This window comes from Salvia splendens, chromosome 12 (genome assembly GCF_004379255.2).
Source record: "Salvia splendens isolate huo1 chromosome 12, SspV2, whole genome shotgun sequence".
In the NCBI taxonomy this organism is placed as follows: domain Eukaryota; kingdom Viridiplantae; phylum Streptophyta; class Magnoliopsida; order Lamiales; family Lamiaceae; genus Salvia; species Salvia splendens.
This window is the reverse complement of record NC_056043.1, coordinates 21435998-21459811: the sequence shown is the minus strand read 5'-3', so window position 1 is coordinate 21459811 and position 23814 is coordinate 21435998. Positions and strand designations below refer to the sequence as shown.

General features: G+C 38.5%; 3 protein-coding genes across 3 annotated transcripts; 1 reads left to right on the top strand and 2 right to left on the bottom strand.

The window, feature by feature from the left end:
* Positions 1 to 2396: 2396 nt before the first annotated feature.
* Positions 2397 to 3499, bottom strand: LOC121757702 (IST1-like protein). Its single transcript, XM_042153205.1, has 4 exons — positions 3365 to 3499; positions 3186 to 3289; positions 2592 to 2763; positions 2397 to 2507 (listed from the first exon to the last, which is right to left on the bottom strand). The coding sequence occupies exons 1-4, from the start codon at positions 3497 to 3499 to the stop codon at positions 2397 to 2399; spliced, it is 522 nt and encodes a 173-aa protein (XP_042009139.1).
* Positions 3500 to 18521: 15022 nt separating this feature from the next.
* On the bottom strand, positions 18522 to 19507 carry LOC121758539. The gene is made up of 2 exons (XM_042153921.1): positions 18871 to 19507; positions 18522 to 18763 (listed from the first exon to the last, which is right to left on the bottom strand). Exons 1-2 carry the CDS (start codon positions 19499 to 19501, stop codon positions 18735 to 18737), a joined length of 660 nt encoding a protein of 219 aa, XP_042009855.1. The 5' UTR covers positions 19502 to 19507; the 3' UTR covers positions 18522 to 18734.
* A 2634-nt stretch (positions 19508 to 22141) lies between these two features.
* Positions 22142 to 22555, top strand: LOC121757700 (secreted RxLR effector protein 161-like). The gene has a single exon (XM_042153204.1). It carries the CDS (start codon positions 22142 to 22144, stop codon positions 22553 to 22555), a length of 414 nt encoding a protein of 137 aa, XP_042009138.1.
* The last annotated feature ends 1259 nt before the right edge of the window (positions 22556 to 23814 follow it).

Sequence of the window (23814 nt, the reverse complement as noted above, 5' to 3'; positions counted from 1 at the left end):
ATCGCCCCCTTTCTCCCCAAATTGCAAAATCTCCAAAGTCCGTCGCCTTCGATTCACTCCGTACTGCCGACTATTTTGCCACCTCCCAGCCGCGCGTCTCCTGTTTTCGACGGCTGTCAATCGTCGTCTCTGATTCAGACAGCAGCGAGGCTAGCCGTGCGTCGCCGTCGCTGCTGTTCGCCAACTGACGCCCCTACCGCTAATGCGTCACTGCTGTCACACCGGCGAAAAATTAGCTCGGTCCGCCCTGCAGTAACTCCTACCACTGCTGTGCAGTCTCCTCGCCGGGAGGGTGCTGCTGCTGACTCCGATTCTTCACCCGCGTCCACCTCCGTCGCTCGGCGCCGCAGCAGCAGCTGCGTCGCCACCTCGATTCCATCCGAAACAGCCTCGTTTCCACCCCGATTAACCCCGCAGATAAGTTCTCTTCCAAAATTATGTTTTTTTTCGCATTCTCGGTTAATCACAAATGGGTATTCAATTATTAGAGTGTTGGTTTCTTTCAATTACGTTCTCTTCCTAAGTGTTGTGTTATTGAAAATTGGTCCTCATCCTACATAATTCTAGAAATAGATATTTCTTTTTTTGTTGTGTTATTGAAAATTGGTCCTCATCCTACATAATTCTAGAAATAGTTATTTCTTTTTTTTACCATATGTATAAATCTAGAATTATGTTGACTAGATTAGAGATAAGGATGAATTATAGATAAGGATAAGAATAGAATTATAGATAAGCATGGTATTAGTGATGATTAGATAACGATTACCTTATCCATTATCAACTATATATATGTATGTAACATGTAGTTTCAGTACGTGAAATAAGAGAAGCCATATATTCCTATCAAACAAGAAAGTCTCCCTTCTCTCATATACTTCTACAAATCAACATGTGTTCTAGTAGATTTTGAGTTCTAATTGTATGGTATGCTCTCGTATGAAGTACAAAATAGGAATTGGAATTGGGAGGAAATATACCTTGAACAGATTTCGAAAGAACAACTGATAGCTCCCTCTCTCGAGTTTGGTTCTCGATTTCTGCCGGAAAAGTTAAATGAGTTGGTTTCAAAACATGTTAAATAGAGGGAAATTTTGCAAGATTACCTTGAGTAGAAGTTGAGAAGAATAAGTCTTGTGTTCTTGTTGCAGAGAAACGAAATAGGAGAAAACTGATTTGTGAAAGGAATATTATAGAGGGGAGGTGGCTGATGGATAGTTTAGATTTGGGAGAGAATCATGGAGTGGGGGCGGTTATAACGTGGGAAAAGGTGTGGGATGATTTTCTTCCCTTTTTTATGAACGTGAGTTTTATTAATTTAATCTGTTTGATTTTTTTTATTTGCAGATCACGAAGGAGGAAAATCCCTGCAGAATCTTTATTTGAAATTTGAACTAAGGAATAATTGGTGACCAAGTGAACTAGGAAAAGATTTAATTAGATTAGTTTGATTCACGGTCATTTGTATTTTATTTAAATTGTGCAGCCCACAATTTATTTATCACCGGACTGGATTTTTGGTATTATTTATTTGATTTATCTTCACAATTTCTAGCTCTAATAATAAATTATCAATTATTCAAAAACATTTAATTTCACCCACATCAATTATTCAAAGCAGTCACGTCACATATTCAACAAAGTTGACCCAGTCAAAATTCCAACTCAAAATTAGGTCACGAAAAGTATCCAACAACAATTCCACTCGACAATTAATCCACGGACTTTGCAATATTAAAAGCATTAAATGCAAGTACTTTAGGGTTCGAAAATTATGGTTCAAAAAGTGGGGCGTTACCGTTAGGTTGTTCTTTTATTTGCAATTTATCTTCTTTCTTCTTCTTCTCAAATTCATTACAACTTCTCTTCTGCAATACCCAAAATAATACCAACAAATTATCGGTTTATTCTACTGGTTCAATTTTTGGCTGCCATTCAATTATTCCAGTTTCTTAGCAATTCATTATTAGAGCTACTGATAACAAACCTCATATTGTATGAGAATCGAAGTATTATGTACCTGTTGTGAGTCTTATGGATTTAGCTGAAGTCGCTCAATTTATGTACTCTAGTATTTTTGGTAGCTATAGTTGTATCATGTCTAGTCGAAATATAACATAGCCATCAAACGAGCATCAAGAAAAAAAAAATTTAAGTATAAAAAATAAATAAATAAATTGATTAAAAGAGAATAAAGTAATAGAGTAAATAAAGTATAAAAATGAAAAAAATACGTTGCAAAATAAAAATAAAAATACAACTTAACTTCAATAGGACAAATGAAGTGAATATTAGTTTAAAATAAACATATACAAAACTCAAAGATATAAATTATACGAAAAACATAAAATTCAATCTAAAAGAATCTACCTACAAATGCTATATTGAGTAAAGAGCTAGTTGTTAAGTGATGTGTGGTAAGCGATGTTATTATCTTTGGCGATTTTCTTGAGCAAATTCTCCTTTGCTTCCATGCTTGCTGGCAGTGATGAAAACTTACTAACCATCTGAAAAAACAAAAACAACATCAAAATATTATAACTATTTAATTTTTATCATAAGATGGTAAAAAATTGAATATATATATATACCTTCGGATGCACTCCACAGTTATTTTTTATTTGAATGGCACTACATGCAAAATCTTTTCCATATTTGGATGTGAGCATTTGACGAATCTTTTCCAGCTCTGGGAACCCTCCACATCTAGAAGCAGCAAATATCAAGCTAGCAACCATTTCCTTCAAATCACTAGGACATTCCCTATATGTTCGTTTTCCACTTAGAAAAACTTAGGAGGTATAAAAAAAATAGAGTTATTATTAAGGGATATTGGTCTTAAAAATTATAAACTTTTGATGAATTCATTATTTCTCACGGACTATAAAAGTGGTATTAAATCATATACTTTTGAAAGGGCGCAATTTTTTCACCTCGATCCAAATTGAATATTTTTTTTATCTTTGTGGCTTAGTCTAAATCATATATGAAACGACGTTGTTTCGACACCCTAATTCTTGAATTAGACGGTGTCTCGTAGACTTACGAAGAATGACTCATCGTGAAAAATTAGTACCAGTTTAAAACTTTGCAATTTTAAAGACCACTTTTAAAGTTCGTATGAAATACCAGAATTCGCTTAAAGTTCGTATGAAATATCCCATTATTGAAATAGTATTTCTTACTTGCTGTCTACGATCACATCAATTCTCTCAATAAGGAGGCGGCAGTACACCTCGATCATGGCGTACATGTCCAACATTTTCTGCTCGATGATGGCTAACTCGGCCTGTTAAGGGAATTCAGTCAAACACGCCCAAAAATAATAGTATTAATAATAAAAACATAGATAAAATTGAATTACTTTAGTGAGGGCGTGTCCTAGTCTTGGATGTCCTTCTTCTTTCAGCAGAAGGAGGGCATCTGAGCGCGCTATGTTAAGATTCACGGTGTGACGGTTCTTCAGGTTTGCGATTCTAGAGACCGCGAGCTTGGCCATCGTTGTCAGCTTGGACGTCGTTTTTGATGGACTCCTTCCAAACAGACAATTCGGCTGTCGGTTCCCCATGTAATGTTGATCTGCAGAAATTTATAATTTGCATGAAATTTCTGTAACAAATTGACAGAACTTTTTCTTGATTTTTATCTAACTGTTTTTTTGGCATTTTATCTAATTGTTTTAGGAATCTTCGCCTCGACTATTTATTTAAAAATGTTTCTATTGACACCAAATTATTTCGGATGTCTGGGACATGCAGCACATCTTTAAGGGTAAGAACCTTTCCTGATCCTAATTTTAGGAACATATTTCCCACACCAACCACCTCAGAAGAGGCTAGGTTTCCCATGCGTACTTTTCTACCTCCAACAGATTTGTAGTAGCACACATGACATGTGGCACCCGTATCAACAAACCATTCATTTGGATTATTACCATGGTCCACGTCGGAGACCACTGCGATCACCTCGTGATCTTTGTTGTTTATAACAACACGTTCAAATAATTTGTACAGTATTGTTTCCAACAATAAGTACACAATTATATTGAACCAAATGTGCATTGGCATATTCATCAACCCATGCATCCCAATTACTACTACCAAATCTAAATTGGTCTTGCTTGTCAAATGACAAACGATAAACATCATTCTCAAGAGAATAGATCTCAAGGAACTAACCACTCCATAGCGCATCGACATTGCGACCGTTCGTTCCTTTATTCCAGCTTTGAATTTCATGTTTCCTCCAGCATCGACCGACATGATTTCAACAAGAGTACAATATTTCGTCTTGCGGAGAGAGGGTCACCTCGACTCGACTTGAAGAATACTATAGTTTGCATCTCTTTACTTTCGTTGTAATTTATTTGTTACATTGTTTTACTTACCTTCCAGTTTTGTGTTCTTTGTAATAGCAAGGGTTGCCAGTGTAAAGGCTACAATATTTTCCAACATCTATGTCATACTATTATAGTATTATATAATTTCTAAATTGTGCCCTAACCAGATATTCTTACTGCAAGTTAATTAAAACTGTGAATTAACCGTATTTTGATCAAACCCTAAAGATTACTATTGTTGTTCATCAACTATCACCTTGATAGTATAGTAGCAAACTCTTCGTTCATTAAGTATATATATAAATATATACGGTCATGCTCATTGGTTCCTCGACTTATTTCGCCATAACATTGAACCCTAAATAAAAAGAGAGACTTAAAATTAAAAGTTAAATGATTTCTTACCTAATTTATATCTCGATAAACTTTCTGGACAGCGCTGAATTGATCAAAATTAAGCTCCCAATATTTTCTATGTAGGTCCTGTATTTAATGATGTCTGATAGAGTATAATTTATGTGGATAACACGCATATATATTGGGAGAGCTAGGAGTTTCCATATTAAACTACATGTCACTTTATATTAAGAGATATACACCGTATATCATTAGTATAGGTCAAATATTAAGTCGCTTTTGTCTACATGCCCAAGTATATCCAAATTGCAACAACTTGCAGATTACGCTATATTATGTATTTTATATCAAAATTAAGGCTAAATTATTCCTTTAGATTATAATAATCAACCGCTTAAATTTATTTCATGAACCGCTTAAATTTATTTCATGAATCAATTTTGGGCTAGTTATAGATTTATCAATGTCAAAACATATCAAAGAGGATATTCCCACCAAGAGAGAAGATTATGGAGAATAATTAGGTGATTGAAGAATAATTAATTGATTGGCTAGATTGATACAATTATATAAAGTCCTAGAATAGATCAATTACATTAATAGCATTTCTATAGATAGGGATGACTCTACCCTATATATTGAAAGGGGCTGTAATACATTCAATCATCAAGAAATACACTAATCTTTTACTCCCTAAAACGTTGCTACCTCTCTTTCGCCTACCATGACCATCGCCTCTCTCGATTACCATCGTTAAGATGGTATCAGAGCGGGTCGCCGACTGTGGGTCATATTTAACTGACCCAGCAGTATATCTGGGCTGAAACCGAAAAAAATGACTGACCCAGCAGTAAAACTGGGCTGAAAATTTGGGCCAAGTGGTCCCAACCGATCGAAAAAAATTGGACCGATTGTCCAATCGATTAGAAAAAAAGTCCAACCACTCCAAGGTTCACCTTAAAGGGTTTGAGGGAGGGTGTTGGCAATTGAAACTAAAAATATAACATATAACTGTCCCACATCGGTGTCAAGAGAAAACTGAAACTAGTATATAAGTCTCCTGGGCCCCTCCTCCTATCACCAATTAGTTTTAGGATGGAACCCACGGATTTCTATCACTCGCCCCCCGAGCCAGAAATGTTTCCCACAAAATACCCCAGAACTCCCACAAATTACATCCTGACCCCAGAACACTAAAACCACCCAATTTTAACCCTCAGAAAACCCAAAAATTCCAATCTGACCCCCACATTGCAAAAACCTTACAAATTACTCCCCAGACTTCCGAAAATCTGGAACACCTTCCCTCTATACCATGCAAAAATTCCTTCGATGCCTTAGCCTGTTCCTCGATGTCCCAAACCAGCCTAAAGGACAACAATTGGATCTTCGACTGCGGGGCAACAGACACAATGTCATTTGATACCTCAGATTTCGTGACCATCTCAAAATCCACAAAATCATATGTCCAAACGGCCAGTGGGGACCTAGCTCGAGTCCAAGGGGCCGGAACAATCAATATTTCGCCTACATTATGCCTGTCTAATTGTCTTTTTGTACCATCATTATCACACAAGCTCCTGTCTATCAGTCATGTGACTAAGGAGCTCCATTGCAAATTACTAATACAGCCCCGTTTTTGCATGTTACAGGATATCAAGACGGGGACGATAGTTGGGCGTGGCACTGAGCGCAACGGACTGTACTATGTGGATGAGATAGCCCAACAGAGTGCTGCATTGCTGACTCACGGACCGACAGACAGGCAGGCTTGGCTTTGGCATCGTCGGTTAGGACATCCATCCATAGGATATTTTCGCATGTTTTTTCCTAAATTAGTTACTTCTATGAATTCCTTTCATTGTGAAACTTGTCTGCTAGCCAAAAGCCACAGACACACTTTTAAGTTGAACAATACAAGAATGAAACACCCTTTTGCTTTGATACATTCTGATGTTTGGGGTCCTGCCCCTATTATTGGGGGACAAGGCTTTCGTTATTTTGTGCTATTTATTGATGATTATTCCCGCATGACTTGGATTTATTTTTTAAAGAATAAGTCAGATGTGTTCGAAAAATTCACCACATTTTATACCCTTATCCAAACCCAATACCAACAAAAAATTCAAATTCTTCGATCGGATAACGGGGGGGGGGGGGGGAATTCGTCAATAGTAGAATGCAAGAATTTTTCCGTGATAAGGGATTAGTTCACCAAACATCATGTGCCTACACTCCTGAGCAGAATGGGGTCGCAGAAAGGAAAAATCGATATATCCTTGAAATTACCCGAGCCCTTCTAATTGACTCCAAAATACCCAAGACATTCTGGCCCGAAGCAGTAGCTACTGCAGTTTATCTCATGAACCGCTTACCCACCGGGGTCCTAAACTTCAAATCTCCCTTAGACACTTTCTCCAAACACTTTGAGCTCCCATCCTCCTTAAATTTAGAACCCAGGGTGTTCGGGTGCACTGTTTTCGTCCACATTCCCAAACACGAGCGAACCAAATTCTCACCATGTGCTCTCAAATGTGTTTTCTTGGGATATGGAAAAAATCAAAAAGGGTACAGATGCTATGACCCAACCACTCGACTCATACACACTACCATGAACTGTGACTTTGTAGAAGGGGAATACTTTTACAGCCAACCTAGTAGTCAGGGGGAGGCACAACCTTCAGATAGTTATCCGAACAATGACCTACTAAATTGGCTGCCTACACCCATACCTAACACAGATCCACAACCAAGCCCTGTCACAGATGTTGGTCCAACAGAGGAGGTCGACAGCACCACCGGGCCGTCAAACCCTGTAGTACAGAACGATGAGCAAAGTGTCATTGACCAGACATCAACCCCGACCTTGAGTCCTGAGGTAAATAGTTCAAATATTGATGAGAATATATCTTCAGAGGATACTAATGATGATAGGAGCAACGGAGTCGATGATGATGGAGAACAACAACACAAGTTACCTCCCAGGAGTACAAGAGGTGTGCCACCGCGGAGATACTCGCCAGAATGGAAGGGAAGACAGGCCAGATATGCAGTTGCAAATACAGCCCAAGCGCAACTATCAGAGATGGCCAGAGCATTTGAAGCCGCCCTATATGAAGAAGAAGAAATTCCTCAATCATTTGAGGAGGCGTCAAAACATAGACACTGGCGAGAAGCTATGAAGAAGGAGATAGATGCTCTCATGAAGAATGAAACATGGGAGAAATGCGCACTTTTCCTACCGGGAAGAAGACGGTTGGATGCTTCACGATCAAAAGAAGAGCCGATGGTTCAATCGAGAGATATAAGGCGAGACTCGTGGCGAAAGGATACACACAAGTGTATGGAGTAGATTATGAAGAAACCTTCTCACCAGTGGCAAAGCTGAACACTGTCCGAGCATTGTTGTCCGTAGCAGCATGCAAAGAATGGCCCCTACACCAGTTCGATGTCACCAATGCCTTCCTCCATGGAGATTTGGAGAAAAATAAGAAAGTCTATATGGAAGTACCACCAGAATTTTCAGAAGAATTCGGAAGAGGCCAAGTATGTCGATTGAGGAAAACCTTGTATGGGTTGAAGCAATCTCCAAGAGTCTGGTTTGGAAGGTTTTGTCAGGCAATGGCTAAACAAGGGTTCAAACAAAGTCATTCAGATCACACACTCTTCACGAAGAAAAGAGGAGACAAAATCACTTGTCTAATTATCTACGTGGACGACATGATTATCACTGGAGATGACAGTGAAGAAATCCAAAGCCTGCGAGAAAACCTCTTCAAGGAGTTCGAGATGAAGGATCTAGGAGCGTTGAAGTACTTCCTTGGAATAGAAGTTCTAAGATCAAGACACGGAATATTTCTGAGGCAAAAGAAGTATGTCCTAGATTTGTTGGCAGAAACGGGCTTATTGGAGTGCAAGCCGGCAGAAACCCCCATGGTCCCAAACCACGGCTTGAAAATAGAAGAAGGAGCTGTACTTATAGATCGCGAACGATATCAACGACTTGTGGGAAAACTTATCTATCTATCCCACACTCGGCCAGACATTACTTATGCAGTGGGCATAGTAAGTCAGTTCATGCATCAACCACAAGCTAACCACATGGAAGCGGCGTTAAGAATTGTGCGTTATCTGAAAGGAACTGTGGGCTATGGAGTAATTCTAGCTAAGAGAGAGATTCTGGAAATCGATGGATACACTGATGCAGATTGGGCAAGCAATCCTGTTGATAGGAAGTCCACGGGAGGGTACTTCACATTCGTTGGAGGCAACCTTGTCACATGGAGAAGCAAGAAACAAAAGGTGGTGGCTCGATCAAGTGCTGAAGCAGAGTTCAGAGGAATCAAGAGTGGACTCATGGAGATCATGTGGCTAAGGAGGTTGTTAACCGAAATTGGCTACCCACCTACACTTAAAAGTCAACTATTCTGCGACAACAAGGCAGCAATCAGTATCTCAGAAAATCCAGTGCAACACGACAGAACGAAACATGTGGAAGTCGACAGACACTTCATTAAAGAAAATCTTGAGGCAGGCACCATTGAGTTCCCGTTTGTGCGCTCGGAAGATCAACTAGCAGACATCTTGACCAAGGCAGTTCATCCGAAAGCCTTTAAGGAGATTTTGAGCAAGTTGAGTATCGGGGATACCGTTTCTCAACTTGAGGGGGAGTGTCAAAACATATCAAAGAGGATATTCCCACCAAGAGAGAAGATTATGGAGAATAATTAGGTGATTGAAGAATAATTAATTGATTGGCTAGATTGATACAATTGTATAAAGTCCTAGAATAGATCAATTACATTAATAGCATTTCTATAGATAGGGATGACTCTACCCTATATATTGAAAGGGGCTGTAATACATTCAATCATCAAGAAATACACTAATCTTCTACTCCCTAAAACGTCTGCTACCTCTCTTTCGCCTACCATGACCATCGCCTCTCTCGATTACCATCGTTAAGAATCAATAGTATTGTAGATTAATATAAATGCTATGTCATCCGTGGCGCGACCTTTAAATTTATGTTCACTTAACCATAAAAAAATTATATATATATAAATGCAATTAGAAATATTAGTATAAAATTATGTTACAATTTTTTTTGTTAATTAATAGTGAGGCTGACATTTTTCGACATGACATGATAATCTGCACGAACATGCACGAAGCTAGTGGGTTGATACCCGACGATTTTGTGTTAGATTAGGGTTTGGTCTTATTGGGTTAGTTGATCCGATAACGACTCAATGTGCACGATTTGTCAACCCTGTCATAACTCTTAGTTATGAACAAATTGCAATGAATTTGGTTAGACAAGAGACTCCTCGTAAATTCCCAAGCCTTTCTTTCTTCCCACACACTCACAAGTCACACCATTAAATTTCAATATTGCTTGCTTTCTCCTATAAATTTCCCCACTTATCGAATACTATTATATATCATCAAACAACTCCCTTCTCTTAACTGAAACTATCAAGATCGAGTCTGGCGTGCAGAGAAATGAAGTGAAGTGGAAAATTAAATAAATAGAGAGAAGAAGACAAATAGGGGTAAACAATGAAAGAAAATTACGTGAGAAAGAAGGAACTGGACTTGGAGTATTTTGGAGAAGAAGAACGTCATCTAAATTTTAGGGATTCCTATTTGTTTTCCCTCTCCAACTTTATCCATTCTTTTTTCTCACACTTCATTTTCTCTATATTATTTTAATTCTATTTTTTAATCACTTTGGCTAAAAGAAATACTCCAATTTAGTTGGGACAAAGGGAAGTATTTAAGTATATAACTTCTTTAGTTAGTAATTTTGACATATTAATTTAGTTTTATTAAACCTAAATAATATGCAAGACAGTAGAAAAACAGTTAATTGTTAATAGGATTCATTGATTTAATTTTATCTATACATATATAATTAAAATAATAACATGAATGTCATTGTAATTTTTATATAATTATGTCTTAATTTTCGTTGTAACTTTTAATGAATAAAATGATAAGTTTCTTTAGTTTTAAACTTAGAGAAGTTAAAAAAAATAATCTTATCGTAAATGGGGCAAATGATAAGTATGATACTATATTTTTATCAATCTAATAAGTTGGTTTAGTTATTAAATTCCTACATAATTTGTACAAAATTTTATAAATTAAATGATAAGCTCAACCCATCTATACAATAAATAACTCTCATTATATTACTACAAATCTACAATTATTATTTAATAGTAATAAGTAATTTGATATAAAACCATACTTATCCACATATACACACACTTTCCTAGAATGTTATAAAAGGGGAATTTTGTAAACAATAATGTGAATGTCATTGGAATTATTATAAAACTATGTTATAATTTTTCGATGTGTATGCACCTAGTTGATAGCGATTATTGGAAACTTTGATTAATTGTACAAATAATGTAAATCTTATATATTTATCTTAAATATGTGTATGCAATTGGTTGATTTATAAAATTGCTTGCTTTTATATTTTGGGGTTGTACATTTAAATAGTTTTACATGTTTGTGTGATTTTTAACCATTAGATAATACTATAATTGATCTAATTTTAAATAATTGATTCTAAACGTGAATTACTGTGGTGAAATTAAATTGAGTTGTACATGGGTGTGACACTAGTTGTTATAATGTCTTCGAAGTGATTTGCATAATCAACTTGAATCATTATTATAAGGTTGACATTTTAGCAATCCTAAAATATTTTTAAAAAATCAATTTTATGTAATTTCCTTTATTTAAATTATTTTTTCATGAACTATATATTAAATTAACGATAGTATTATGATGATCCTAATAAAATCTCAATTACATTCGTACTAAAAAATTTCCAAAAAAAATTAATTTGTATATAATTGTTGGAAAGAAATCACACAATTAAGGTGATTGATTCCAAATTGATTACATACCTTAACTAGAATAGAATCATACAATTAAGGTGATTGATATCGTTTACCATATGTAGCATTAGTCTTGTCTATAAAGGTTGTAACCCTAACACATATTCAAGAAAGCAATAAAAATTACCCTCTTCCGATCCTTAATTGTTTCTTCATGGCATCAAGAGCAGGGAGATCCAAGGCTCAGAGAAATCTCATCATAGCCGTGTAATACCTTTCTTGGCCTTCACCTAAAACCAAAACAGAACCCACCCTCATCGAAAAATGTCAGACACAGACGAAGAAAAACCAACAACCGAATCCTCAAACTTGAGGACGAGCACGAACGTTACCGTGGCGTTCAAATTAAACGGGAAGAATTACCCGTTATGGTCGCGCTTGATGAAAGTCACGATAGGAAGCAGGAGGGGATATACACATATCCAAGATAAACCGCCGGAACCCGGCAGTAAAGGATATCGGGAGTGGGAAGAGACCGATCTGGTGGTCTTTTCGTGGATCATCGACAATATCGAACATGATATTATCTCCGACTTCGCTCACCATCAAACCTCCAAGGCGTTGTGGGATAATCTCGCGATTACGTTCGAAGGAAAAGCAGATCCGTATCAAATATATGATCTGGAAGATAAAATAATGTACATGAGACAGGGAAATCTCGATCTCGAAACATATTACCGTCGTCTCTACGGATTGTGGATTAATATTGATCGAACTCAGAAGCAACCAGTCACGTGCTGTGACAAAGGGGTCGGGCAATATCGACAACACGCAAGTGAGAAACGACTCATCAAATTTCTCACAGGCCTAAATCAGGAGTATGACCACATCCGACGGGAGATCCTCAAGGAGCAGCCTTACCCCTCAGTCGAAGAAGCCTACGGATGGGTGAAGAAGGAGGCGGCTCGACAGAAGATCATGCCACCGGCATCCACTCCACCCACCGGAGACTCCTCTGGCGTGGGAAGTGCCGATGCATCATCGGGGGAGATTGGCTACGGTTTTGGAGCACAGAGGGACCGGCCAAACACTCGGGGAAGCCAGCCACGACCGCCACCAGCCGGAAACACATACCAAACCGCCGGAATTGGAGGGAGACAGGACAAAAGCAAGCTATGGTGCTCCCACTGCGAGAAGAACAAGCATACAAGACAGACGTGCTTTCTCCGGGTAGGATACCCAGAATGGTGGGACGAAAAACAGAAGGCACGAGCCCAAGGGAAGCTCGCTGCGGTCGTAATCGCGGAGAGCAACCCGCGACAGAGCCCATCGAACCAGAACAGAGAAGGAGCAATTGGAGGAGTGAATCAGGCTAATAACCCTCCCCAACCAGAAATCGGCGGTGGTAGTGGTAGCGGCGGAGGAGGGGGCATCCGGATTGGGAATTTCGTGGAACGGACCGGAGCGGCGACGGAAGGTCAGCCGTGGAACAACGGCGCAATATCAGGAGGTAAAGGGTTTGATCTTCGATCAAACCCTAATAATCACTTGATTTTGCAATTTCATCCCTCACAATTCCTAAAATATCAAAATGTACCCCATGCCATTAAAAAGGGAACCCCGGACTCCTCATATTATAATAAGCCGCCCATACACGTTAGAAATTGCAATTTGACCCCAAAAGTTGGCCCAATTGATACACAAAACCGTTTTGCACCTCTGATAAATATTTCTGCTGCATTAATCGTGCAAAATAGTGATAGAATTGATAAAAGGGGCTGGATTTTTTATTGTGGAGCCACAGATACCATGACTCCCGAAAGGACATACTTTATTGATTTTAGTGAAGTCACTAAGACTTATATTATAACTGCAAATGGAGAATTAATTGCACTATCCTGATGTGCCCAAATTGTTGTGTTTTACAGGATATTCAGACGAGGAAGATCGTTGGGCGTGGCACTGAGAACCAGGGACCCTACTACATGGATGGGGTAGCTCAACATGGCAGTGCAATGCTAGCTCACGGATCTACGAGAGAAGAGGCTTGGCTATGGCACAGAAGACTAGGGCATCCTTCCTATGGTTACTTTCAGCTTTTGTTACCAAACTTTAAAATTCCTAAAGATTTTTCTTGTGAGACATGTGTTTTGGCCAAGAGCCACCGACAATCTTTTAAATCTTTCAATACCCGTGTGAAATTTATGTTTGAACTTGTGCATGCTGATGTGTGGGGTCCTGCGCCAGTTATTGGGGGAAATGGATTTAGATATTTTGTTACTTTCATTGATGACTGCACTAGGATGACTTGGGTTTATTTTTTGAAACACAAATCAGAAGTGACCGACAAATTTGTTCTTTTCTTCCATATGATTCAAACCCAGTTCCAAACCACCATAAAAGTCATTCGGTCGGATAATGGGAGGGAATTTGTCAATAGTGATATGTCTGAGTTTTTTAGGAAGAAGGGTCTACTTCACCAAACCTCGTGTGCCTACACACCCGAACAAAATGGGGTCGCTGAGAGAAAGAATAGAACAATTCTAGAAGTAACCCAAACTATTATGATTGACTCTAATGTCCCAACCTTTCTTTGGCCAGAAGCCGTGGCAACCTCCATCTATCTCATAAACCGATTACCCACAAAAATCCTCAACAAAAAAACACCACTTGATATCCTCTCCCAACAAGCCAAAATACCTTAATCCCATAGCATGTTACCTACAGTGTTCAGATGTACAGTCTATGTCCATATTCCCAAACATGAAAGAACAAAGTTTTCCCCGTGTGCTACTAAATGCATTTTTGTGGGGTACGGAATAAACCAGAAGGGCTGTAGGTGCTTTGACCCGAGCACTAAGAAGATCATCACCACTATAAACTGTACCTTCTTGGAAACCGAGTTCTTCTACCCTCACCACCTTCGTAGTCAGGGGGAGCAAAATCCTGAAACTAATCATGGGGACAGTGTAAGTTGGTTTGTGTCACCTCCAAGTCCTTCAATTGCGGAACCACCAGAGACTATAGCGGTCGCTGCCGCCGAGCACGCCCTCCCACCAGAGTCTCCTCAACCACCTCAAGATCAACCTCAACTGATATCCCAGGTATCTCCTATATCAATGTCTGAAGAGGATACTGTAGTTGATACTAACACTGCAGAGGAAGAAGAAGAGAATAATACCGTTGATAGTGACACTGGGAGATATGTTCTTCCCAATCGGAGTACTCGTGGCATACTGTTGGAATCAAATTAATGATTCACACATAAATCATACAAGTTGAAAACGATCGATAAATATAAAGCGGAAGCTTACATGGATTCGAATTCATGTTGTTCTTGAGATTGGTGATTGGCCTTCCAAGTATTAACGCTTTTCACAGATTCTCTGTAATCTGGAAATCTTGAGTTTCTGAATTGTCTCTCGGAATGGGATGAGATTGACATATTTATAGCGTTAATAGTTGGGGACCATAACCGCAAATTAGAGAATAAGTCCCTAACTTTATTATAACTCTAATTTCACCCATAACAAAATTAAAGTTATCCAAATTAGTATCTGCACAAAAGTCCTCATACTTTTATAGATGATCGTTTGACCCTATAAGTTATATTAACTTAGTAGATCACGTAATCGGGTCATCCAATAAATAGTCATAAATATTATACAATCTTTAGACGATTATGTTGGACCATATTAAAATGTTCCAACAATCTCCCACTTGGGCCAACATAAAAGTCACCAATTGATTGTTCATTACTGAAGTTGCGCGCTTACTATTTATATTAATCATCTTTACCGATCCGGTCTACTAAACATGTTAATATAGAACCAAAGAAGTTTAAGTCACAACACGTATACATGACTAAACTCATCAGTGATCACAAATATCAACACATCAAGCAACACAAATCAAAATATGAGTGTACAGCATGAAAATTACATGCTATGTGATCTTTGCATGTCTATTTTCAACTGGTCCTCTGAAACTGTAGTGAGATCAGAAAATACCAAAGCATAATTCAAAGTAACTAAAACCAAAGTAACTAAAGTGTGCACTTAATAATTGAAATTCAATATCATTACATATATGAACATAAACTCCCACTAAACCAAAGCATCACAAGGTCGAACACCCATGTGAAATACATGCTCATGAAAGACCGAAGGCGGTAAACCTTTAGTGAAAGGATCCGCAAGCATGGAAGTTGAACCTAAGTGTTCAATTTGCAATTGTCTACTCTGAATTCTATCCTTAACAGCAAGGAACTTGATGTCAATGTGTTTGGACTTCGACGAGCTCCTGTTGTTGTTGGAGTACATGACTGCGGACTTATTGTCACAATATAACTTGAGTGGTCTTTCAATACTATCCACAATTTGCAGTCCTTGAATAAAGTTTCGCAGCCATACTCCATGTTGTGATGCCTCAAAACAAGCTATGAATTCTGCTTCCATTGTAGAGGTGGCTATCAATGTTTGTTTAACACTTTTCCATGATATAGCCCCTCCGGCTAGCATGAACACATAACCTGACGTAGATCTACGACTGTCTTGGCATCCCGCGAAATCCGAATCAGAATACCCAATGATCTCAAGCTGATCCGATTTCCTATAAGTGAGCATATAATCCTTTGTTCTTTGCAGATACCGCAAAACACGTTTGACTGCTTTCCAATGATCCATACCGGGATTACTCAAATATCTACCTAGCATGCCTACTATGAACGCAATATCCGGACGCGTGCATACTTGTGCATATATAAGACTTCCCACAGCCGATGCATAGGGAAGTAATTCCATTTCCTTTCTTTCAAGCTCATTTTCGGGGCATTGATTTAAACTGAATTTATCACCTTTAGCCACAGGGGTATCTCCTGGTCTACAATCTTTCATGCCAAATCTTGCCAACACTTTATCGATGTAGCTCTTTTGTGATAATCCAAGTACACCTAGGGAACGATCCCGATGTATTTGGATTCCTAATACAAAAGAAGCATCACCAAGGTCTTTCATTTTCTTGAAAGAAATTTCTTGGTGTCATGTAATAAATCTACATCGTTGCAAGCAAGTAGAATATCGTCGACATATAGAACTAGGAAAATGAATTTGCTCCCACTGAACTTATAGTATATGCATTCATCAACAGGATTCGTCTCAAAACCAATTGAGACGACAACTTGATGAAATTTAACATACCATTGACGAGACGCTTGTTTAAGACCATAGATGGATTTCTTAAGTTTGCATACCATCTTCTTTGGGTCACCAGACACAAAGTTTTCAGGTTGCACCATATAAATCGTTTCTGTAATGTCGCCATTAAGAAACGCTGTCTTTACATCCATCTGTTGTAGCTCCAAATTAAAATGAGCCACTAGTGCCATGATTATTCTGAATGAGTCTTTCGTTGAAACTGGAGAGAAAGTCTCGGTAAAATCGATGCCTTCTTTTTGAGTAAAGCCTTTTGCTACAAGACGAGCCTTATATCTTTCCACATTGCCTTGCGAATCCCGTTTGGTCTTAAAAATCCACTTGCAACCAATGGGTTTTGCACCTTCAGGCAATGGGACAAGATCCCAAACGTCATTGCTTTGCATAGACTTAATCTCTTCAATCATAGCATCGATCCACTTTTGAGCATTAGGGCTTTCAATGGCTTGACGAAAAGTGACTGGGTCATCTTCCATCACTCCAATGTCTACCTCATGCTCTTGGAGATATACAATATATTCATCTGTAGATATTGCAGGTCTCCTCACTCTAGTGGATCTTCTTAGTGGCACTGCTTCGTCATGTTCTTGAGGAGGTTGAGGTTGTTCTTCATGTTGTAGTTCGGGAGGCGGAACAGGAATTACAAGAGTCTCGTCTTGTTCTGGAATGAAGGGAAGTGAAATTACTTCCTCTTCAAAGACAACATTCTTCATACCATCTTCCCCCCCAAACTCAACTTCCTCAAAGAACCTTGCATTATTCGTCTCAAAAAATGATCTAGTTGTGGGATCATAGAACTTGAAACCCCTTGACCGCTCAGGATAACCTACAAAGTAACAACTTACCGTTTTAGAGTCCAATTTATGCTCGTTTGGCCTATAAGGTCGAGCTTCTGCTGGACAACCCCAAACATGTAAATGACCTAAGCTGGGCCTTTTGCCCGTCCACAATTCATAAGGGGTTACGGCAGTTGCTTTAGTAGGTACACGGTTTAGGATGTATGTTGCGGTCTTAAGTGCCTCTCCCCAAAGGGATTCTGGCAAAGTAGAATGACTAATCATGCTTCTAACCATATCCTTGAGGGTTCTATTTCGTCTTTCAGCAACACCATTCATGGTAGGACTACCAGGCATTGTGTACTGGGGAACGATTCCATATTCCTCTAGGAATCTGGCAAAAGGTCCTGGACGTTGTTCACCTGAGCCGTCATATCTACCATAGTATTCTCCACCACGGTCAGATCTGACGTTCTTAATTCTTTTGCCAAGTTGGTTTTCAACCTCGGCCTTGTAACTCTTGAACGTATCCAGTGCTTGAGATTTTTCACTTATTAGATATAAATAACCATATCTGGAATAATCGTCTATGAACGTAATAAAATATCGTTGACCATTCCAAGAAGCAGTAGGGAACGGTCCACAGATATCTGTATGGATAAGTTCTAAGACGTCTGTAGTCCGATTGGCTTCAAATCTCCTAATGTTTGTTTGTTTCCCCTTAATGCACTCAACACAGACTTGAAAGTCTGCCATATTGGGAATGGTAAGAATTCCATCTGACACAAGTCTTTCTATTCTCCGTTTGGAGATATGACCCAAACGTTTGTGCCAAATTGTGGCAGAATTCTCACTCATTAATTTACGCTTTGTACCTTGTGAGTTCACATGCAGGGCTTCATTAAATGAAGTAATAGTATTAAGCAAATAAAGATTATCACCATAAGAAAGAGAACCGGTGCCAACCAAAGTTGAATGTAGATAAAGACTAAATTTACCATTTCTAAATGAACAAGTATAACCGAATTTGTCCAATACAGAAATAGAAATTAAATTCCGTCTAAATGACGGTACAACAAAAGTCTGTTCTAAATCCAAATAACAACCAGTTTTTAGTAATAATCTAAATGTGCCTATTGCCTCCACTTCAACTTGTTTGCCATCGCCCACATAGATGAATCTTTCAGCATCAATCGGCTTTCGGCACTGGAGGCAACCCTGCATGGACACACTTATGTGAGTAGTAGCACCAGAATCTAGCCACCAAGTATGTCCAGGTACAGAAGCTAAATTAACTTCTGAACAAACATAAGTGAAAAATGTACCCTTCTTCACGCGCCAAGCGTGATATTCTTCACAATCATTCTTCTTGTGTCCATCTTTCTTGCAAAAGAAGCAAACTGAACCTGATCTTTCCTTCTTAAACTGTTTTGCAGATGGACCCGCAACATTTCTGGAGGAATCGGGAAGAATCCTCTTCCCTTTAGCGAACTCGGAAAGAATCCTCTTTCCCTTGTCCTTTCCTCGTTTCCCCCTATAGCTTGTTGCTAAGTGAGCACTTTCCGTCTTACTTTGCTTCAACCTCTCTTCCTCTTGAACACAATGAGAAATCAACTCATTCAATGACCATTTATCCTTCACAGTATTGTAACTAACTTTGAAGTGATCAAATTGATGAGGAAGAGATATCATAACCAAATGCACTAGTTGATCATCACTGATCGTCAAATTAAGTGCCGTAAGCTTTGAAGCAGTGTTTGACATTTCCATAATGTGCTCCCGAATTTCCCCTCGGCCATTATACCTCATAGTCACAAGTTTATGCATCAATGAAGCCGTTTCGGCCTTTTCATTGCTTGCGAAATTCATATCAATGGCCTCGAGGAATTCCTTAGCAGTTGCTTCTTTCGGGACAGTACCGCGAAAGTTTTCAGGGATGGCATGTTGCATAATCATAAGACTCATGCGATTGGAGTGTTCCCACCTCTCAAAATTCCGTTTATCCTCATCAGAACTTTCATCAGTAAGAGGGGCGGGTTGCTCCGTCCGAAGTGCATAGTCTAAATTTGCAATCCCCAAACCAATCAATACCTTGCTTCTCCACGATGCATAGGTATTGCCTTTTAGTACAGGAATGGAATTTAGAAAACCAATAGCAGATTCTTGAGCTAGCAAAGAACAAAATAACAAGTAGGACAATAATTAGCTCACGTAAATAATAAGTAAATAAATTAAATAATGACAATTCCCATTTCAAGAAGTCGGCACAACATTAAAATTTCATCTTTGGACAAAATAATAACTTGCAAGTGACATCTTAATACGTAGTAATCAAATATAGATAATCATTTCCTGTCAAACAATAAGTCTTCCTTTGGGCCGACTTAGTGTCCACAATGACTTAAGGATAATCTCATATTATTACCACAAAGTACACAAGAAACACGGCCAAATAACAATCTTCCTTTGGGCCGATTAACTATTCGCATGTATTTCAAGTATACAAATAATACACATTCCAAATAAAATTAATCTACACATCAGAGCCCACTTTGGCGAGTTAATGCTTTAATTAATTTATTTAGAATGATAAACAACAAAAGCTTTAAGTCATTATTTAATTAATTACTTAATAATCAAAACAATTAAATGCGATTAATTGTTTTAAGTAATTTGTTTGTACAAGTTCAAACAAACGACTAATAAATTAAAATTAAATAGCAACAAATTTTGTGGCCCAATAAAAATTAAATCACGGCCCTTAAAAAAAATTATAAGTGGCCCAAACATTTTATAAAACTATGGACCAAGACAAGAAATAATTGGCTACTGCTGACGGAAATTAAAATTGCAGCAGTCCCCAAAGTTAAGAAACTAAAATCAGTTTTTATAATAGGCCGTCGCGCCGTTTCATGAAAATAAGGCACCGTTTAACCACCCTAACCGCCGTCAACCGTTGCAACGTTGCCGGAGACTTGGCGACGTCGCCGTTCACCGGAATAATTGGACGGCAGTCAGTGAAAACTAAATTTTGAACAGCAGATAAATAAACTTTGATTTCATCAAAAGTCTTAACAGATTCAAACAATTTCGCATGAATAGAACACAGTTTCGAATTTTCATCCGAATTAATCACATAATTACCGAATCCAACAAAAAATTATAAATCAACGAATTATCAATTCGTTCCAACATGTATTGGCTCTGATACCAATTGTTGGAATCAAATTAATGATTCACACATAAATCATACAAGTTGAAAACGATCGATAAATATAAAGCGGAAGCTTACATGGATTCGAATTCATGTTGTTCTTGAGATTGGTGATTGGCCTTCCAAGTATTAACGCTTTTCACAGATTCTCTGTAATCTGGAAATCTTGAGTTTCTGAATTGTCTCTCGGAATGGGATGAGATTGACATATTTATAGCGTTAATAGTTGGGGACCATAACCGCAAATTAGAGAATAAGTCCCTAACTTTATTATAACTCTAATTTCACCCATAACAAAATTAAAGTTATCCAAATTAGTATCTGCACAAAAGTCCTCATACTTTTATAGATGATCGTTTGACCCTATAAGTTATATTAACTTAGTAGATCACGTAATCGGGTCATCCAATAAATAGTCATAAATATTATACAATCTTTAGACGATTATGTTGGACCATATTAAAATGTTCCAACACATACCTCCAAAATGATACTCCCCCGAGAAGATCGGTACAAAGAGCAGATATGGAGTTGCAAATTTTGTGCAAGGAAATTTGAGCAAGAGGGCACGTGCGTTTGAAGCGGCACTATATGAGGAAGAGGAAATTCCGCAGACTGCCGAGGAAGCAATGAGACACAAACACTGGAGAGAGGCCATGCTTACAGAGATGAAAGCATTGATGAAAAATAACACATGGGTGAAAGGAAAACTGCCAGAAAGAGTCAAAGCTGTGGGGTGTAGATGGGTGTTTACTATCAAGCGAAGACTAGATGGCTTAGTCGAGAGATATAAGGCACGACTTGTAGCGAAGGGATACACTCAAACATACGGAGTTGATTACGCTGAGACGTTTTCACCAGTAGCAAAGATCAACACAGTCAGGGTACTATTCTCGATCGCAGCCAACAGAGACTGGCCACTTCACCAGTTCGACGTGATGAATGCCTTTCTGCATGGTGAATTTCCTAAACCAATCTTCATGGTTCCTCCCCCAGGATTCGGAAATGAGTTTCAGTCTGGAGAAGTGTGCAAACTCCAGAAGACATTGTATGGACTTAAGCAGTCCCCAAGGGCCTGGTTTAGTCGATTCACTGAAGTGATGAAGAAATACGACTACAAGCAGAGTAACTCAGATCACACACTGTTCATAAAAAAGAAGAATGGGAAAATCACGTGTCTTATCGTCTATGTTGACGACATGATCATTACAGGGGACGATGAAGAAGAGATCGGAGAATTAAGGAAGAACTTGTTCAAAGAATTTGAGATGAAGGATCTGGGTCCTCTTAAGTATTTTTTGGGGATTGAAGTTCTGAGATCAAAAAGGGGAATCTTCATAAATCAGAGAAAGTATATCCTCGATCTTTTAGCATAAATAGGAATGGTAGACTGCAGACCGACAGACACCCCAATGATACAGAATCACAGATTACAGATAGTGGAAGGAGCAAAGCTCACAGACAGGGGGAGATATCAGCGGCTGGTAGGGAAGCTCATTTACCTCTCGCATACTAGGCCTGACATAGCATATGCTGTGGGAGTAGTAAGTCAGTTCATTCACTCACCACAAGAGTATCATTGGGAAGCAGCTCTCCGTATTGTGCGATACTTGAAGGGTACCGAGGAGCATGGAGTGTTGTTCGAGAAACATGGGCACTTGGAAATCAATGGCTTCACTGATGCAGATTGGGCAGGAAACCCAAATGACAGAAAATCCACGGCAGGATACTTTACGTTGGTTGGAGGAAATCTTGTCACTTGGAGGAGCAAGAAGCAAAAAGTAGTTGCACTCTAAAGTGCAGAAGCTGAATTCCGTGGAATCAAAAGTGGCCTTACTGAGATACTGTGGCTAAGGAAGCTCATGACAGAACTTGATCTATATGTACCAAAACCATGTGGACTGTTCTGGGACAACAAAGCCGCAATTAGCATCTCTGAAAATCCAGTTCAACACGATAGGACTAAGCATGTGGAAGTCGATACACTTCATCAAGGAGAAAATTGAAGCCCAGATTGTTGAGTTTCCATATGTAAAGTCGGAAGATCAGTTGGCCGACATTCTAACCAAGGCAGTAAGCTCCAGATCATTCAAGGAAGTATTAAGCAAGTTGAGTATCGGAAACCCCGTTACTTAACTTGAGGGGGAGTGTTGGAAAGAAATCACACAATTAAGGTGATTGATTCCAAATTGATTACATACCTTAACTAGAATAGAATCACACAATTAAGGTGATTGATATTGTTTACCATATGTAGCATTAGTCTTGTCTATAAAGGTTGTAACCCTAACACATATTCAAGATAAACCGCCGGAACCCGGCAGTAAAGGATATCGGGAGTGGGAAGAGACCGATCTGGTGGTGTTTTTGTGGATCATCGACAATATCGAACATGATATTATCATCTCTGAAAATCCAGTTCAACACGATAGGACTAAGCATGATATTATAATGACTCCAGTTCAATATAGATAAATGATTCCTAGTTCAGTTTAATGCTCAATATGAATGTGATCAAATGCAAACTCTAAGTTTTGTACAAACTCTAAACTATGATCTGGACCATTAAAAATATCAACAGATGATAAAATAGTAGCAACAGAAAATGTCAACACAGTGTCAACGGTTGATGCTATGTAGATATTATGTTGACACTGTATTCACATTTTCTGTTGCTACTATTTTGTCATCTATTGATTTTTTTAATTGTTCAGATCATAGTTTGGAGTTTATATAATATATGTGTTTGTATTATATCACTACCCATGCTCAATAAATGCACGTGTGCTTTCGAATAGTATATGTATATATAATGCATCTGTCAGTCGGACGTGTTTACCTCTATGATGTCATGTTTGTGTGTATGATGATGAAGCGCAGTTCAGTTGGTAACACGTTTTCCCTCTAACCAATAAGTTAGAGGTTTGAGTCATCATGAGGATAGATAGGGAACCATAATTGATCATCTTTTAAAAAATGCACTCCATATATATAGAGAGAGATGAGCACTAATGTTCTTCCACCATTAGAGTAATAATCCCTCTGTCCCAACTAA